Source organism: Panthera leo, chromosome F2, assembly GCF_018350215.1.
Source record: "Panthera leo isolate Ple1 chromosome F2, P.leo_Ple1_pat1.1, whole genome shotgun sequence".
In the NCBI taxonomy this organism is placed as follows: domain Eukaryota; kingdom Metazoa; phylum Chordata; class Mammalia; order Carnivora; family Felidae; genus Panthera; species Panthera leo.
The window spans coordinates 82,727,964-82,746,191 of record NC_056695.1 but is presented as its reverse complement, the minus strand read 5'-3'; the positions used below and the strand labels follow the sequence as shown (position 1 = coordinate 82,746,191).

Here is an 18,228-nt window from a genome sequence, read left to right as displayed (position 1 = left end):
CCCGTTTCCAACCCCGCCGCCGGCTTCTCCAGGGAGCCGAGTGCAGAGCGAGCTCGGGGTTTCGGGGCTCCGGACGCAGAGCCTCGGAGCAGAGCCGCGAGGCTGCCCTGCCACCCCCTAGCCACCGGGGGTCGCTGTCGCGCGCGCAGCCACTCTGCCGCCGCGGCGCTGCGCAGGCGCGCGAGCCCGGAACCCGGGCGCTCAGCTTCCGGGTCCGGCCGGGCCGCGTCCGCCGCGGTGCGGTTCCCCCACGAGCCGGCTCCAACTGCCAGGTGGGCGGGCGGGCGCGCGCGCGCGCGCGTGGCCGGGGAGGGGGCGCCGGGCCGGGACCGTGCGCGGCGGCCCTGCTCATCCCGTCGCCTCCCCGCGCAGCTCGGGCTCGGCGCCATGTACGCCGTGTACAAGCAGGCGCACCCGCCCACCGGCCTGGAGTTCTCCATGTACTGCAACTTCTTCAACAACAGCGAGCGCAACCTCGTGGTGGCCGGCACCTCGCAGCTCTACGTGTACCGCCTCAACCGCGACGCCGAGGTAGGTGCGGGCCGCGCCGGCCCCTCGCGGCTCCCTGCAGCCTCCCGAGTACTCGCCGAGGGCGGCGCGCGGCGGCGGGCGGAGAAGCGAGCCCCGCCGAGCGCGGCGGCCTCCGGGGCGGCTCTCTCCGCGCCGCCGCGCTCCGCCTGCCTTCCGCTCCCCGCGCCCGTGCGTCTTCTGTGCTCTTCGGTCTTTGCAGCAAATCCCGTAAGCGCCCACTGTGTGCTGGGCAGTGGAGGTACAGCGGTGAACAAGAGCTGCCAAAACTCGGCGGCAGAGACCGCGCGCGAAGTAGAAACACACCTGTAAACAGGCTTGGAGGTTGGAGCGAGTGCAGCTGAGGTAGAGGAGGGAACGAGGGAGACCAGAGTGTCAGTCTGACAGGAAGACTGACAAAGACAGGACAAGGTTCCTGGCCAGAGGAACGAGGCTGGGTCTCGTGTGGGGCCAGAGAGCCCACAGGAGTTTTTCTAGAGTGTGATGGACCCATCCGTAGAGGAAACAAGTGTCCGGTTGCCCAAGCGGTGAGCGTTGGTCCACGAAAGTTTCTCGCCAGAGCTGGTTTCTTGCCTGTTCTCAAGGGGGCGGTAAGACTTCTCCAGGCACAAGGATGGGGAATGGAGGGTGTTCCGGGCGGAAGGAATAGCCGGCACACAGGCCAGAGCAGCTGAGCCTGGCGGGGGCAGGCACGGTCGGACTGGGGTGTAGAGCGGAAGTGGGGTGGGGGGAAGAAGGCACATCGTGGTCAGGATGGTTGACCCCAGAGCAGGGAGGAATCACCGCAGGCTTTGAGTGGGGGCTGACGCAGCATGCACGTGGGGTCAGAGGGGCGGACGGAAGGAGGCTGACCTTCCTGGGCACCTACTTCAGGACACGTGTGTTTGTTTTTGCATTAAATATGTAGACTACTAGGGGCGCCTGGGTGGCTCAGTCGAAAGAGCATACGACTCTTGATCTTGGGGTCATGAGTTTGAGCCCCGTGTTTGGCGTAGAGGTTACTAAAAGTGATTGGATGAATCCGTCAGTCCCATATTGTATGAGAGCGTCTTTGCTGTAATCACTGAACTAGACTTTTTTCACTCCTATGTTCCAATAAAGTTCCCCCTTCTCTGATGCCTGTCATCCTTTAGAGACAAATGGGAAGCATTTACATCATTATATATATTTTTTTTTAAATTTTTTTTTTTTAATGTTTATTTATTTTTGAGACAGAGCATGAATGGGGGAGGGTCAGAGAGAGGGAGACACAGAATCTGAAACAGGCTCCAGGCTCTGAGCTGTCGGCACAGAGCCTGACGCGGGGCTCGAACTCACGGACCGTGAGATCATGACCTGAGCCGAAGTCGGCCGCTTAACCGACTGAGCCACCCAGGCGCCCCCATCATTATATATTTTTAAAAATTTTTTTACATTTATTTTTGATAGAGACAGAACACAAGTGGGGGAGGGGCAGAGAGAGAGAGAGAAAGACAGAATATGAAGCAGGCTCCAGGCTCTGAGTTGTCAGCACAGCCTGACGTGGGGGCTTGAACTCACAAACCGCGAGATCATGACCTGAGCTGAAGTCAGAAGCTTAACCGAGCCACCCAGTCACCCCTACATCATTATATTTTTTACGTAAGGTTTCACAGCCCACTGGAATTCACTCGAGTCTTTTCAGCAGATGTTTGTTAAGCTTGTTTTGGGAGATGTTGGTGAGCACTACAGGTAGAGAGGCTTGCCCTTGTGGTGCTGCTGTTCCAGTGGGTGACAGACCACACACAGCCAGTAATACCGTGGGCTAGAGTTCGTTTATTTGTTTTGTTTTTTTTGTTTATTTTTGAGAGAGAGAGAGAGCGAGAGTGCGTGCGTGGTGGAGGGGCAGAGACAGGGAGACACAGAATCTGAATCAGGCTCCAGGCTCTGAGCTGTCAGCACAGAGGCTGACGCTGGGCTGGAACCCATCCATGAACTGCGAGATCATGACCAGAGTCGAAGTCAGATGTTTAACTGACTGAGCCACCCAGGCGCCCCCCCTTGGTCTATAGTTTAAAGTGCTGTGGAAAGCATCAGAGCAGGGTCGGGGAGTAGGGAGCCAGGTGTGGTGTTAAATTTTGCCTCCTTGCAGAGTTGAGATTTGAGTAGGCAAGGAGGAGGGGCTGGAGAGAGCTTTGTGGGTGTCAGGTGAAGGTTCCAGGCAGGTGAAGGCCTTAGGGCAGTAGGGACTGGTGTTCAAGAAGCAGCCAAGAGATGGGGCACCTGGGTAGCTCAGTTGTTTAAGCGTCTGACTCTGGATTTCAGCTCAGATCATGATCCCCCCAGTTTGTGAGTTCAAGCCCCACATCGGGCTTTGCACTGGCAGTGTGGAGTCTGCTTGGGATTTTCTCTCTCTCTCTCTCTCTCTCTCTCTCTCTCTCTCTTTCACTCTGCCCCTCCCCAGCTCTCTCTCTAAAAGTAAATAAATAAACTAAAAAAAAAAAAAGGAACAGAACCAGCCAAAAGGCCCCGAGGAAAAGAGGAGTGAGTGCAGAGGGGCGCCTGGCTGACTCAGTTGGTGGAGCAGGTGACTGACTTGATCTCAGGGTCATGGGTTCGAGCCCCACCGTGGCTGTAGAGATTACTTAAAAAAAAAAAAAGAGGGGCGCCTGGGTGGTGTCAGTTAAGTGTCTGACTTCGGCTCAGGTCATGATCTCGCGGTTCATGAGTTCAAGCCCCGCATCGGGCTCTGTGCTGTCAGCCCAGAGCCTGGAGCTTGTTTCAGATTCTGTGTCTCCCTCTCTCTCTCTGCCTCTCCCCCACTTGCGCTCTGTCTCTCTCTGTCTCTCAAAAATAAATAAAAACTTAAAAAAAAAAAAAAAAAAAAGAGTGAGGAGAAGACAGAAGGTCAGAGAGGTGGTGAGGTGGGGGCCCGGTATCAGCATGTTGAGCTTTTAGGCCAATGTGGCGACTGACTGCTAACTCTGAGGTGAGGTTAAGGAGTGACAGGGCCTGTGTTTTGCAAAGGTCGCTCTAGCTGCTGTGTGGAAGAGTCTGTAGGGAGGTGGGAGGGGGGCCTGCAGGGAGACCAGTCAGGAGCGTCAGGTGGTCGGTTGGTGGAAAGCAGTCAGATTCAGGATGGACAGGATGTGGGATGTGAAGGGGCGAGGCGCCACGGGCAATGCTGCGGTTTTGCCAGGGTGCAGTTTTGGTCTGAGCACCGGGGGGGCTGAGTTGCTGTGGCCTGACGTGGCGAAAGGGACGTAGGAGCTCCTCTTGGGACATCGTGTTACTTGTTGCATAACAAGGAAGGCACCCCCAGACTTGGAAACTTAAAACGACAGACGATATCCCCCAACTTCGGGGGCCAGGGAGCGGGAGTGGCTTAGCTGGGTGGCCCCCGCACAGTCTCTCGCTGCAGTTCCGTGTTGGCCGGGGCTGCCGTCCTCCGAAGGCGCTGGGGGGCTCGGAGCTTCTGCTTCTTACTCGCACAGCCGGCTGTCGGAAGGAGGCCTCGGCCCGTCGCGTGAGCCTCACCACAGGGCGGCCTCCCCCAGAACGAAGGCTGAGAGAGAGAACCGCTCACCCGGCTGAAAGCACGGCGTCTTCGTAGCCTAATCTGGACGTGATACGCTGTCCCTTCTGTCACAGTGGGAAGGGCTCACAGGTCACGGCCTCCGAGGGGCTGGAGCCGTTGGGACTTTCTTGGGCTCCAGACGCTGGCAGGTGTGCCGAGGTGCCCAGGGAACGGCGCCCTGCGAGGTTGCGGGGGAGTCAGGGCAGCAGTCGTGCTGGGGAGCAGGGTGCGGCCTGGAGCTGAAGTTGGGCCCGCAGACCCTCAAGCTGCTTGGGGTCACCCAGAAGGCGGCCATCTGGGCCCTGGGGTGCCCCGGCGTTGAGCGGTCGGGAAGCAGAGAGGACGCCGAGGAGGACTTGGAGGAGGTGTGGCCAGGGAGGGGGGAGGAAAGCCCAAGCCCAGAGGAGGTGGCAGGTTGGGGACCTGGGTCTCCTACTGCCGGGCCTCAGGCGAGGCCCACGACCTGGAGGCCCTGGTGACTCTTGACAGGGGCGTCGGGGATGTGGGCCTGCAGGGTCAAGAGCCGAGCAGAGAAAGGGAATTGGCACCGGTGAACGTAGACAGCTTTCTGGAGATTTGTGCAAGGAGGGAATCAAAGAGATGGAGTGGTGGCTGGCGGGAAAAGAGGGTTTCCGAAAGACGAGCGGGAGAGCAGGGTGTTGCCCGCCGGGGCGGAATCAGCCAGTGCAGCAGGCTCGCCAGCCGCACCCACTCGCAGCCCACTGAGATCCACGGGAGCTCTGTAGACCCTCAGGGTCGCGAGAATTCAAGAGTTCCAGACCGCGTGTGGCTGCGAAGGCCAAGGCGGGTAGTTGCTGTTTGGCCCACTGCAGGAACATTTGCGACTCTTGCGTCAGAGGTCAGAGAAGTGTGTGGGGCGGGAGGTGGAGCTGACGGGGGGAAGCTGGAGAGGGCTCCTCAGGTGGGTGAGAGCGCTCGGGACCAGTCTGGTTATTGCTGTGGAGCAGGCTGCCCTGGAGCTTCCGACAGCAGTCTGGTACCACGGACGCATACGTCTGTGAGTCCCTTGGGGGTTTGGACAGGGCACAGTGCGGACCGTGGAGGCACCTGGCCTATGCTCTGTGGGGTCTGGGCTTCCACTGGGTGACTTGAAGGGTTGGGGGCAAGCTGGGTGTGTCTGTCTCTGTCTCTCTGCTCCTCTCTCCCCGCGCGGCTGGCTTGGTTTTCCTGGCAGGTGGCCTCGAGGTGGTCGGGCCTCTTGCTTGGAGCACTTACGTACTCGGAGGAAGAAGCTGCCAGTGATCCCAAGGGCCGGGCCCTGGGGAACCTGGTCCCCCTTCCACACGGCCTGTTGTTGTTCAGAGCCGCCTCTAGTCCAGACTCAGGAGGGGGGCGATGGGCCCCTGTTGAGGCTGTCTTCAGTCTGCCCCCGGGGAATCTAGTGCAGGTGGCTGCAGTGGGGTGACAGGAGTGGGGAAGTCCTAGAGCACAAAGCGGGTGGGGATGTGTGTGGGGTGGGCAGTATGGCCGGGGCCTCCGTCCTTTGGGTGAGCTGGGAAGCAAGGGCAGTTCTGTCAAGAGGCAGGGGGTGCAGAGCAGAGAAGCTGTGTGTGTGTGTGTGTGGGGGGGGGGGGTGAGTGCATGGCCTGGGGCAGCCTAAGGGGTGCAGCTGGGCAGCGGGAGAGGCCCCTGTGACCTTTGGGAGGGAAAATACATTGTGGTTGATTGAAATTAACAGAAGCCCCAGCTAAATAGAAAATAGATCACGGTTATGGATGGAAAGTCTCCACGTTGTATAGATGTCAACTTTCCTCAGGTTAACCCATAAATTCAGTGTCTTCAAAGTGGCAGTAGGTTTCTCATTAGATTTAGTAATCTGATTCTCAAATTTACATGGAAGAGCCAAAAATGAAGAATATCTAGGATAGTTTTTAAAAATTTTTTGAAGTTTATTTATTTATTGGGGGGGGGGTGTGGAGAGGGGAAGAGGGAAAGAGAGAGAGAATCCCAAGCAGACTCTGCACTGTCAGTGCAGACCCCCATGTGGGACTCGAACCCACAAACTGTGAGATCATGACCTGAGCTGAAACCAGGAGTCGGAAGCTTAACTGACTGAGCCACCCAGGTGCCCCTAAGATGATTTTAAAATGACCAACGGGCACTTGCCCCATAGGACTGTCGGGAATTTTGTGTGTTGTACGTGCGTTATTAGGTACATATAAGACAAATTTAGAGTAATTTTTGGGGTTGCCTGGGTAGCTCAGTGGGTTGAGTGTCCAACTCTTAATTTCAGCTCAGGTCATGGTGCCAGGGTTGTGGGATCAAGACCAGTGTTGGACTCTGTGCTGATCATGGAGCCTGCTTAAGATTCTCTCCCTCTGCCCCCACCTCAATGCATTTTTTTCCTCTCTCTGAAGTAAAAAAAAAAAAAAGCATAATGTTTTAATTTTGAACTGAACTTTTTGTGATGAGATATCCCTTTTTGCCTTTTTGTTTCTAATATTTTTTGCCTTAAAATCTAGTTTGTCCAATAGCAGCGTAGCTATCTCAACTTTGTTCCCGTTTTTTGTTTTTTTGTTTTATGGGGTTTCTTTTGACGTGAATCTCTACACCCAGTGTGCGACTTGAACTCACCACCCGGAGTTCAAGATCGAAGTCTGCCTGCTCCAGTGACTGAGCCAGCCAGGGGCCCCTCTTTTTCTTTTTTTTTTTTTTAAATCTGTGTCCTTACATTGAAAGTGACTCCACAGCAGATAGTGGGTGTTATCATTTGGCAGTTTCTGTCCCCTAATTGGGTGTTTGGCAGATGTACACTTAATGTAATTTTGTGTGCACTTGAGCTTGAATCACTGTCTGTCTCACTGTCTTTCTAACCACACCCTTATTCTTTTTCCTTTTCTGTGCTTTGTTTTGGGTTAGTGAGGACTTTTTAAGTCATTTTATCTTCCTGTTGGTTTTTAGTTACGTGTTTCGTATTATTTTCTAGTGATGTTAACAGTTAGGCTAGGCCTCCTGGATTTATTACAGTTTGGCTTAGATGAGCATTTTTGCTGCTCCCGGAACAGTATAAAATCCTTTATACTTTAGCCCTGTTTATCTCCCTGAGCCCCTGGTTTGACCTACGTTATCAGGCCTGCAGTACGTTATTACTGTTTTTAGCCTCTCAATTTTACATCATTTCAGACTCGAGAGAAGTTTCAAGAGCAGAAATTTCCAGTGTACCTTTACCCACAGTCCCAGATGGAACATTGTGCCATATCTGCTTGCTTTCTTCTCTTTTTTTCCCTAAGCCTGGGGAGTAAGTCGTAGACAGGAGGCCTCTCAGCTCCTGGAGGTCAGCGCGTCCTGGGCACCCCGACAGCATGGAGGTCTGTCTCTTGCAGAGCCACAGAACAGTGGTCTGATGACGACAGTGACACTGGGAGAAGGCCAGGCCTGGTCAGATCCTGCCAATTTACCCCGATGACGTCTTTTGTAACAGAAGATGTCTCTTTGTATAGTCACTGGGCTGCTGGCTTGGATGGCGGGGTTCCCCCCGGAACATCACTGCGTTTCCCATGGTAACTACTAAGTACCTTGTGGGACATATTTTGAGGTTGTGCAAACGTTGTCTTACTCCTCAAACTTTAATTTACTCCTGTTGGTTCCACCGATGGTTTTTGTTTCGGCTGCTTTTCCTGCCTCTTCCCTCCTCTAATTGTGTGGGCTTCCTGCCGCCAAGAGTGCTCCTTTCTCCCACGTGTCCTTCATCCCCTTATATCCTCCCAGCCTTATGAGCTCTTAGCAGCTTATAATCCTTTTTTATGCTGGGCTTTTCAACCTGAAGAACTTCCTTTAATAATCCTGCAGGTTTTCTACTGGCCGTGAGTTTGCTCCACTTTTGTATTGGAAATGCCTTTATCTCAGCTTCCTTTTCGAGGGGCATTTTCACTGGGTTTAGAATTCTAGGTTAATTGTTTCCTTTCAGCGCTTTCAAGATGTTATTCCACTGTCTGTGGCTTGTATGGTTTCTGGTGAAAATCAACTTTTATGGGGGCACCTGGGTGGCTTAGTTAAGCGTCTGACCCTTGATTTCCGCTCAGGTCATGATCCCATGATCCCAGGGATTGAGTCCCTGGTTGGGCTCTGTGCTGAGTGTGGAGCCTGCTTGGGATTCCCCCCCCCCCCCCGCTTGCTTGAGAGTTCTCTCCCTCCCTCCCTCCCTCCCTCCCTAAAAAAAAAAAAAAAAGAAAAAGAAAGAAAGTGAAAACCAGCTTTTATGAAGGTGATGTCTCCTTTTTCCTCTGGCTCCTTTTAAGGTCTTTTTCTTTGTCCTTGGTTTTATCTTTTTTTTTTTTTTTAATTTTTTTTTTTTAACGTTTATTTATTTTTGAGACAGAGGGAGACAGAGCATGAGCAGGGGAGGGGCAGAGAGAGAGAGGGAGACACAGAATCCAAAACAGGCTCCAGGCTCTGAGCTGTCAGCACAGAGCCCAACGGGGCTCGAACTCACGGACCGTGAGATCCTGACCTGAGCCGAAGTCGGACGCTTAACCGACCAAGCCACCCAGGCGCCCCCTTGGTTTTGTCTTTTGATTGTGATGCACCTGGTTGTAGTTTTGTTTTCTTTCTCTTTTTTCAACAAGAAAGAAATGGCTTACTCCTGTGGCAGGGCATTTGTAAACATAAGGCTGAAGTCTAGGTCAGGGGGCTCTGTCCAGGGAGGGGGCCAGGACGAGAAGTGGCTTGTTTTCTGGACTTGCCTGTTCTCCTCCTGCATATCCCCTCTCACCCATTGTCCTTCCTTTCTGGTTGTGGCTTCGTTATTATTATTGTTGTCGTTGTTATTATCTTTTTACTCAAGCTTATTTATTTATTTTGAGAGACAGCGAGAGCATGAGCAGGGGAGGGGCAGAGAGACAGGGAGAGAGAATCCCAAGCAGGCTCTGCACTGTCAGTGCAGAGCCTGACACGGGGCTTGAACTCAGAAATCGAGAGATCATGACCTGAGCTGAAATCAAGAGTTGGACGCTTAACCGACTGAGCCACCCGGGCACCCCTGGTTTTCTTTATATTTATCTTGTTTTGGGGTTTGCTGCTCTTCTTGAGTCTGTAGATTGATGCTTTTCATCAGTTCTGGAAAACGATTGGTCAACACCTTCATTTATTGATTCTGCCCTTCCCCTTCCTCCATCGATGCCAGTGGTATGTTAGAGCTTTTGACTAGGTCCATATGTCTCTTGAAGTTCTTCAAGATTTTCACTCTGCATTTTGCTTGTGGGTGGGACTACAGTTGGTCTGTATGTGTTGACCTCACCCCCGGCAAGGGGAGTGTGGGTGTCCTGGCTGGTCCTGGTCACAGAGGTGACTGGGACACTTCACTCCAGTGGGACCTTGTTGAAGGGTTGTTGTAGATGTCCCTTGTTTGGTTGAGGAAGTTGCATTCTTGGCTTACTAAGAATTAAAAAAAAAATTTTTTTTTAATTAATTTTTTTTTATGTATTTTTAAGACAGAGACAGAGCATGAAGGGGGGAAGGTCAGAGAGAGAGGGAGACACAGAATCTGAAACAGGCTCCAGGCTCTGAGCGGTCAGCACAGAGTCCAACGCGGGGCTCAAATTCATGGACCGCGAGATCATGACCTGAGCCGAAGTCGGATGCTTAACCGACTGAGCCACCCAGGCGCCCCTTTAATTTTGATGTTTATTTATTTTTGAGAGAGAGACAGAGTATGAGTTGGGGAGGGGCAGAGAGAGGGGGAGATTCAGAATCAGAAGCAGGCTCCAGGCTCTGAGCTGTCAGCACAGAGCCCAAAGCAGGACTTGAACTCATGAACTGCGAGATCATGACCTGAACCGAAGTCGGACGCTCAACCGACTGAGCCACTCAGGCGCCCCAATGTTTATTTATTTTTGGGAGACAGAGAGAGAGAGAGAGAGGGAGAGAAGAGGTGGGGGAGGAGCAGAGAGAGAGAGGGAGACACAGAATCCGGAGCAGGCTCCAGGCTCCGAGCTGTCAGCACAGAGCCCGACACGGGGCTCGAACTCACAGACTGCGAGATCATGACCTGAGCCAAAGTCAGACACTTAACTGACTGAGCCACCCAAGAGCCCCTCTTTTCTTTAAGAAGGCTCCGTGCCTAGCGTGGGGCTTGAACTCATGACCCTGAGATCAAGAGTCACGTGCTCTCCTGACTGAGCCAGCCAGGCACCCCCTAAAATGCCTTTTCTGAAATGAGTTAATTATTTGGCTTTTCTCAAGCAGCTACTTTCAGGACGTTGCCCAGTAGCACAAGTATGTCATTAAAAACGATCTTGTTTCTTGTTATTAAAATTTCTACTTTGCTTTGAAGTGACGATTTACAAGTGTGTGTGTCAGTGTGTTGTTACCACTAACAGAGAACAGTCTCTTATGGACACGAAAACGTACCGAAGCTCGGAGCCCTTGTTTTTCTGTAAAAAAAACGTGCCCCTGCGTGGCGGTACCGCCAGGCCCTCTGTGTGGCACAGAGGACGGCTGCACTTGCCGCGGTTTCATTACCCGAGGTTACGGACGCTCTGCAGTCTGGATAGCGCAGTCCGGACGCCCTCTCCCACCCTGGGGAGGCCCCGGCCGGCTGTGGGATCGGGCGAGGCCACGGCCCTCTGCGGCAGCATGCCCGGCGCAGGCTCAGTGGGCACCCTACGTGTCAGGGGAGCCGGGAGCGGTCGCTTGTGGTCGGCAGCTGGTGGCAGCGCTCGGGTCAAGCTAGACGCCTGTCTTGTAGAGTGATGCCCGTGCTGTGGCTGGGCCCAGGGGTGAGTTTGTGGGGGGCACGGCCAGGCAGGTTTGAGGGCGCACGGAGAGAGCTGCCATCCAGCCTCTGACCCTGAGCACTGCTGGCATCGGAGTGAGCGGGCTGTTGGGAAGCCAAGTTGGGGACTCAGGCTATGAGCACGAGTTTGTGCACATTGGGTTGGGGTGTGCACGGCTGTCTCTAGAAGTGTCTGGAAGCATGGTCCCCACTGCAGTGAGGGTTTGGGCAGGGCTGGCCCTGCGTTGTCTCCCCTCCTGGTCCCACCATGAGGTAGGACTCGCAGATGTCTGGCTGCAGCAGTGTGGTTTCACTGCCCACCCTCCTCTTCCCTCTCCCAGGCGCCAACCAAGAATGACAGGAGCACAGGTGAGTGTGGGGGAGGCTGCCCTGGCCCCAGACCTGGGGCCGTGGGGGCTGGGGTGCGGGCCCAGAGCTGTACCCACCGGCCTCTCCCCCAGAGGGAAAGGCCCACCGGGAGCACCGGGAAAAGCTGGAGCTGGTGGCTTCCTTCTCCTTCTTCGGCAACGTCATGTCTATGGCCAGCGTGCAGCTGGCGGGTGCCAAGCGGGATGCCCTGCTCCTGAGCTTTAAGGATGCCAAGGTAGGTGATGGCCTTGGAGGTGGGAGTGGGTGTGGGAGGCCTGTGGGGGGAGGGGGGGTTGGGGGGAGGGGAGTCTGGGGCCATAGCTCTGACCTGCCCTCCAGCTGTCGGTGGTGGAGTATGACCCAGGCACCCATGACCTGAAGACCCTGTCTCTACACTACTTTGAGGAGCCTGAGCTACGGGTAGGTCCAGGCCATGCCCCCAGCCCTCCCTGCCCCCCTCCCTCCCGCCCCAGCCCGTTGCCCCCTGCTCCCCTCCTATCCCCAGGCTGGCCTAACGGTGCCCTCTGCCCCCAGGATGGGTTCGTGCAGAATGTGCATACGCCGCGGGTGCGGGTGGACCCCGACGGACGCTGCGCGGCCATGCTCATCTACGGCACACGCCTGGTGGTCCTGCCCTTCCGCAGGGAGAGCCTGGCCGAGGAGCACGAGGGGCTCATGGGGGAGGGGTGAGTACCGGGACAGGGGAGGTGCTTGTCCAACCGGAGCTCTCTCCTTCCTCCGCCCACTAAAGCCTGTCGCCCCCAGGCAGAGGTCCAGCTTCCTGCCCAGCTACATCATCGACGTGCGCGGCTTGGACGAGAAGCTGCTCAACATCGTAGACCTGCAGTTCCTGCACGGCTATTACGAGCCCACCCTGCTCATCCTGTTCGAGCCCAACCAGACCTGGCCTGGGTGAGGCCCCTCTGCTGTGGCTGCAGCCGCCAAGGCCTGGGGTGGGTCTCATTTGGGACCGGGACTGGGCCACCCCGCCCTTGGCGTGCTGTGACTGGCCCCCTGGCTGACGTACTTCTTTGTCCCCAGGCGGGTGGCTGTGCGGCAGGACACGTGCTCCATTGTGGCCATTTCACTGAACATCACGCAGAAGGTCCACCCTGTCATCTGGTCTCTCACCAGCCTCCCTTTCGACTGCACGCAGGCCCTCGCCGTGCCCAAGCCCATCGGTGAGCCCCTATGGGGCTGGGGGTGGGGGGTGGGGGGAGGGCGCTGAGCCCCGCCCACCAGCATGTCCATTTCCAGGTGGGGTGGTGGTCTTTGCTGTCAACTCGTTGCTGTACCTGAACCAGAGCGTCCCCCCGTACGGCGTGGCTCTCAACGGCCTCACCACCGGCACCACCGCCTTTCCCCTCCGTGAGTGTGGGCTTGGGCAGGACCGCAGGGCAGGGATGGCAGGAGGGCTGCGGAGTCTGTCTAACCGCACCCTGCACAGGCACCCAGGAGGGCGTGCGGATCACCCTCGACTGTGCCCAGGCAGCCTTCATTTCCTACGACAAGATGGTCATCTCCCTCAAGGGCGGTGAGATGTGAGTCTCCCTCCCTTCGGTGAGCCCCGTGCCCTCCGCCCTGCCCCCACCCTCCCTTCGGTGAGCCCCGTGCCCCCCCTCTGAGCCCTGCCCCCAGCTCAGTGCTCCCCGTCCTGGCAGTTACGTGCTGACCCTCATCACGGACGGCATGCGCAGTGTCCGCGCCTTTCACTTCGACAAGGCGGCCGCCAGTGTCCTTACCACCAGCGTGAGTTGGGACTGGGTGGGTGGGAGGTGGCCCTGGGTCTGGGCCTGATTTCACCCTGACCGCCCACTGGTCTTCAGATGGTCACCATGGAGCCTGGGTACCTGTTCCTCGGCTCTCGCCTGGGCAACTCGCTCCTCCTCAAGTACACAGAGAAGCTACAGGAACCTCCGGCCAGCGCCGTCCGAGAGGCTGCTGACAAGGTGGGTGCCCGGGGCCTGTCAGGACGCTGGCCTCTTGTGCAGGGCCAGCCTCAGAGGGCTGCTCACTGTCCCCTCCTGCCTCGCAGGAAGAGCCTCCCTCGAAGAAGAAGCGAGTGGACTCCTCGGTGGGCTGGTCAGGTGAGGACAGGCCTGCACGGGACAGGCAGGGGCTGGTGGGGTTAGGCCCGGCGGCCAGGCAACCGGGCCTCCTGGCCCGACGGGGTCTCTTGTCTGCTGCAGGGGGCAAGTCGGTGCCTCAGGACGAGGTGGATGAGATTGAAGTATACGGCAGCGAGGCCCAGTCGGGCACACAGCTGGCCACTTACTCTTTTGAGGTGAGGTTGGGCACAGGGAGGGGCCTCCCACGCCAGCCGACCTGCCTGCCTGAGCACTGCTGTGTCCGCAGGTATGTGACAGCATCCTCAACATCGGACCCTGTGCCAACGCTGCCATGGGCGAGCCTGCTTTCCTCTCTGAAGAGGTGCTTTTGGGTGAAGAGATGGGGGGCAAGGGGCTCACGCAGTAGTGGGGCCCTGTCCTTACTCTGAGCTGCTGTGCAGTTCCAGAACAGCCCCGAGCCAGACTTGGAGATCGTGGTGTGCTCCGGCTATGGGAAGAATGGGGCCCTGTCGGTCCTACAGGTATGTGGGGGCAGGCGGTGTGGTGCCTCCTGGCGGGACCTGGGTGAACTGACACCCCCCCGCCCCCCATTCGTCCTTCTAGAAGAGCATCCGGCCCCAGGTGGTGACAACGTTTGAGCTTCCTGGCTGCTATGACATGTGGACAGTCATCGCCCCTGTGCGCAAGGAGCAAGTAGGTGTATCCTGGGCTGGTGAGGAGGCCCTGAGTGGGGCAGGTGACCCGTTGCTGCCTCCACATGGACTCAGCCTGAGCGTGCGGGTGGCTTGGAGGCAGTGGGGCCCAGGACAGGGCTGGCCGTGACATTTTAGGCAGCCCCGGGTGCACACTTGCTCTGGTTTGGCTGGGGGTCTGCCCTCCCCCCACCCTCTTCCCAGGCACCCCTGGCTGGGTGGTGTGATTCCCGCTCTCCTTCTGCTGTCGCAGGAGGAGACCTCTAAGGGGGAGGGCGCAGAGCAGGAGCCCAGCACTCTTGAGGCGGAAGACGATGGACGAAGACACGGGTTCCTTATCCTGAGCCGGGAAGACTCCACCATGGTAAGGGGTGGGGGTCCCGCAGCCTGGGGCGGGGTCCCACGGTGAGCGTGCGCCTCACTCTCCCATCACCTGCAGATCCTGCAGACAGGGCAGGAGATCATGGAGCTGGACACTAGTGGCTTTGCTACGCAGGGCCCCACGGTCTTTGCTGGCAACATTGGGGACAATCGCTACATCGTGCAGGTGTCGCCGCTCGGCATCCGCCTGTTGGAAGGAGGTGGGCTCGGGCGGGTGGGCAGGTGGGCAAGGGTGGGCGGTGCTGACCACCCGGTGCTGACCGTCCTGTGCCCACAGTGAACCAGCTGCACTTCATCCCCGTGGACTTGGGCTCCCCCATTGTGCAGTGTGCCGTGGCTGACCCTTACGTGGTCATCATGAGTGCCGAGGGCCACGTCACCATGTTCCTGCTCAAGAGCGACTCATATGGGGGTCGTCACCACCGCTTGGCGCTGCACAAGCCCCCCCTGCACCATGTGAGCCACCCTCCCCTCGCCACGCCCACAGCCTGCTGACTCCCCTTCCCCCGGAGCTGAGCCCGGCCCCTCTCCCTGCAGCAGTCCAAGGTGATCACGCTCTGCGTGTACCGTGACGTCAGCGGCATGTTCACCACTGAGAGCCGCCTGGGCGGGGCCCGTGATGACCTGGGGGGCCGCAGTAGCTCGGAGGCGGAGGGCCAGGGCTCCGAAACCAGGTATTCTGGGTGGCCGGGGCACGGGCTGGGGCCAGGTCCCCTGCGGCAGGCCACGCGTGACCCGTCCTCCGGCCCCGGCCTCCAGCCCCACGGTGGACGACGAGGAGGAGATGCTGTACGGGGACTCGGGCTCCCTCTTCAGCCCCAGCAAGGAGGAGGCCCGAAGGAGCAGCCAGCCCCCTGCTGACCGGGACCCTACCCCGTTCCGGGCCGAGCCCACTCACTGGTGCCTACTGGTGCGGGAAAACGGAACCCTGGAGGTGTGTGATGCCCTGCACCCCACGCAGCTCCCTGTCCCCTGCTCCCTGCGGCTGCTAATCCCACTCCCCACACAGATCTACCAGCTCCCTGACTGGCGGCTGGTGTTCCTGGTGAAGAACTTTCCCGTGGGGCAGCGGGTCCTGGTGGACAGCTCCTTTGGTCAGCCCACCACACAGGGTGAGGCCCGGAAGGAGGAGGCCACGCGCCAGGGGGAGCTGCCCCTTGTCAAGGAGGTGCTGTTGGTGGCGCTGGGGAGCCGCCAGAGCAGGCCCTACCTCCTGGTGAGTATGGGCCCTCTGTCCCCTCATGGTGGCTCTGCACTGCCCCCCCGCCCCTCCCCCTGTGACCCTGCAAGGCGCCCCCCCTTTCCTGTGGTGACCCCACAGTGCGCCTTTCCTCTCCCCTGGTGACCCCTCACTGCCGCACAGGTGCACGTGGACCAGGAGCTACTCATCTACGAGGCCTTCCCCCATGACTCCCAGCTCGGCCAGGGAAACCTCAAAGTCCGTTTCAAGAAGGTGCGGTGACCAGGTTGTGCTGGGTGCGGGGTGGATGTGGAACGTGTCGGGGGCAAGACCCGGCCCTCATGGTGCACACACCTCTACCCCCAGGTCCCTCACAACATCAACTTCCGTGAGAAGAAGCCAAAGCCGTCCAAGAAGAAAGCGGAAGGCGGCAGCGCTGAGGAGGGGGCTGGGGCCCGTGGCCGTGTGGCACGGTTCCGATACTTCGAGGACATTTATGGCTACTCAGGGGTAGGCAGGTGGCTTTGTGGGGGGCCCTCGGGGGGCGCCGATGGGGCTTCCTCTCATAGTACCTGCCTTCAGGTGTTCATCTGTGGCCCCTCACCTCACTGGCTCCTGGTGACTGGCCGGGGGGCCCTGCGGCTGCACCCCATGGGCATCGATGGTCCCATTGACTCCTTTGCCCCATTCCACAACGTCAACTGCCCCCGTGGATTCCTGTACTTCAACAGACAGGTAGGGAGACCCCAGGACCGAGGCTGCTTCACGTGGCCCTCCTCACTTCCGCCTGACGCTCACCGGTGATGCCTGGGTCAGGAAGAGGTGCGGGGGCCCCCGAAACGAGGCCCTCAACGGCTCGGCACAGGGCAGGATCCTGGGTTTCATCTGGAGGGTCAGGGAGCTGTCTAGACAGTGGACGGGGCCAGGGTCAAAGAGGTGCAACCTGGGGCTTAACGCTGGGAAAGCTTGGAGGACAGGGCAGGCGGCAGTGGAGACCGTAGCCCACAAGGGCACCCGTTTGCGGGGCCAAGGTCTAGTCACTGCTCTGTGGCTCAGACCCCAGGCCTGCCCTTCAGGAGCTGTGTGACTCTGGGCAAGACGCCCACTCTCTCCAAGCCTCCCATTTCCTCCTCCATGATGCCAGTACATTGATAGAGGTGACCCCAGGTGACCGAGAAAACAGCGATGATAGCACGGCCAGGGCTTTGTAGATGCTGACACGCTTGGGACCATGGGTGAAGGGTGGCCCTGGCAGGGGCTCCCTTGCCCGTCTGTGCGGACTCTGGTGTGGTCAGTGTACCGGTAAGCTTTTGCTTGCAGCCTCTAGCTTCCTGTGAGCCTGGTCCTCCCTTGCCCTGGCCCAGACAAGTCTGTGGCCAGCATCCCAGTCCTGGGTGAGCCTGGGAGAGGGGACAGCAAGCTGGTGAAGCACAGGACAGCTGGTCTCAGCCCCTTGCACACACCCGTGCCGGTAGAGCTGAGGGCTGTCCGCACGGAGCCCTCAGAAGCCCGGGATTGCCTGGCCTGCCTTTGGCGGGTGCCTGGCCTCCCTGACCCTTGTACCCCGCCTCCCAGGGTGAGCTGAGGATCAGTGTCCTGCCTGCCTACTTGTCATACGACGCCCCGTGGCCTGTCAGGAAGATCCCGCTGCGCTGCACAGCCCACTATGTGGCTTACCACGTGGAGTCCAAGGTCTGACCCCGTCCCCTCGAGGCCAGAGACCCTCTGGGTCTTGCCTCCGGCCTGCCCGTGACGCCCTCCGCTCTCCCAGGTGTACGCTGTTGCCACCAGCACCAACATGCCGTGCACCCGCATCCCACGCATGACCGGCGAAGAGAAGGAGTTTGAGACTATCGAGAGAGGTGCGAGACGCCCAGAGGGGGGCTTGCTGTTCGGGCTGCCCACCCTGACCGTCGCCTTTTGTCCTTGCAGACGACCGGTACATCCACCCGCAGCAGGAGGCCTTCTCCATCCAGCTCATCTCCCCAGTCAGCTGGGAGGCCATCCCTAATGCCAGGTGGGGCCGGGTCCGGCTGGGGACCTGGGGCCAGCCCGTAGGCTGCATCCTGACCCTGTCGTGTGCAGGATCGAGCTGGAGGAGTGGGAGCACGTGACCTGCATGAAGACGGTGTCGCTGCGCAGTGAGGAGACCGTGTCCGGCCTCAAGGGCTACGTGGCTGCTGGGACCTGCCTCATGCAGGGGGAGGAAGTCACGTGCCGAGGGCGGGTAAGGGGCTAGCAGGAGGGGGCGGGCCGCGCCCGGCAGCCCCAGCGCCGACCCTGTGCCTCACTCACCCTCCTTCCCCGGCAGATCCTGATCATGGATGTGATCGAGGTGGTGCCTGAGCCTGGCCAGCCCCTGACCAAGAACAAGTTCAAAGTCCTGTATGAGAAGGAGCAGAAAGGGCCAGTAACTGCCCTCTGCCACTGCAACGGCCACCTAGTGTCTGCCATCGGCCAGAAGGTGTGCCCTCTGCCACTGCCCTCCCGAGTCCTGCCCGCTGCCCGCCACTCGCTGCCTACTCCTTCTGTCCCCCTAGATCTTCCTGTGGAGCCTGCGGGCCAGCGAGCTGACCGGCATGGCCTTCATCGACACCCAGCTCTACATCCACCAGATGATCAGCGTCAAGAACTTCATCCTGGCCGCCGACGTCATGAAGAGCATCTCGCTGCTGCGCTACCAGGAGGAGAGCAAGACACTGAGCCTTGTGTCCCGGGTACCCGTGGGGCCTGCGCACAGT

At 58.3% G+C, this 18,228-nt stretch overlaps 1 protein-coding gene across 2 annotated transcripts in view; it reads left to right on the top strand.

Annotated features, from left to right (window-relative positions):
- The first annotated feature begins 205 nt into the window (after nt 1–205).
- CPSF1 (cleavage and polyadenylation specific factor 1) overlaps nt 206–18,228 on the top strand; it is a 19,137-nt gene continuing 1,114 nt past the window's right edge. The window contains exons 1-32 of one of the 2 annotated variants that reach the window (XM_042923900.1): nt 206–272; nt 373–531; nt 11,138–11,165; nt 11,258–11,400; nt 11,505–11,585; nt 11,700–11,851; nt 11,931–12,077; nt 12,207–12,346; nt 12,423–12,533; nt 12,613–12,706; nt 12,827–12,914; nt 12,992–13,114; nt 13,201–13,252; nt 13,355–13,449; nt 13,521–13,595; nt 13,675–13,755; nt 13,838–13,927; nt 14,180–14,290; nt 14,366–14,507; nt 14,585–14,763; nt 14,845–14,981; nt 15,067–15,241; nt 15,317–15,523; nt 15,671–15,760; nt 15,854–15,997; nt 16,070–16,222; nt 17,063–17,179; nt 17,259–17,349; nt 17,420–17,504; nt 17,573–17,714; nt 17,799–17,951; nt 18,028–18,204. In XM_042923900.1, the coding sequence (XP_042779834.1) occupies nt 388–531; nt 11,138–11,165; nt 11,258–11,400; nt 11,505–11,585; nt 11,700–11,851; nt 11,931–12,077; nt 12,207–12,346; nt 12,423–12,533; nt 12,613–12,706; nt 12,827–12,914; nt 12,992–13,114; nt 13,201–13,252; nt 13,355–13,449; nt 13,521–13,595; nt 13,675–13,755; nt 13,838–13,927; nt 14,180–14,290; nt 14,366–14,507; nt 14,585–14,763; nt 14,845–14,981; nt 15,067–15,241; nt 15,317–15,523; nt 15,671–15,760; nt 15,854–15,997; nt 16,070–16,222; nt 17,063–17,179; nt 17,259–17,349; nt 17,420–17,504; nt 17,573–17,714; nt 17,799–17,951; nt 18,028–18,204 (3,747 nt within the window). In that variant the 5' untranslated portion in view covers nt 206–272; nt 373–387. Of the gene's footprint in view, nt 273–372; nt 532–767; nt 1,056–11,137; nt 11,166–11,257; nt 11,401–11,504; nt 11,586–11,699; nt 11,852–11,930; nt 12,078–12,206; nt 12,347–12,422; nt 12,534–12,612; nt 12,707–12,826; nt 12,915–12,991; nt 13,115–13,200; nt 13,253–13,354; nt 13,450–13,520; nt 13,596–13,674; nt 13,756–13,837; nt 13,928–14,179; nt 14,291–14,365; nt 14,508–14,584; nt 14,764–14,844; nt 14,982–15,066; nt 15,242–15,316; nt 15,524–15,670; nt 15,761–15,853; nt 15,998–16,069; nt 16,223–17,062; nt 17,180–17,258; nt 17,350–17,419; nt 17,505–17,572; nt 17,715–17,798; nt 17,952–18,027; nt 18,205–18,228 lie in introns of those variants that run through there. The other variant, XM_042923902.1, reaches the window with a different exon arrangement.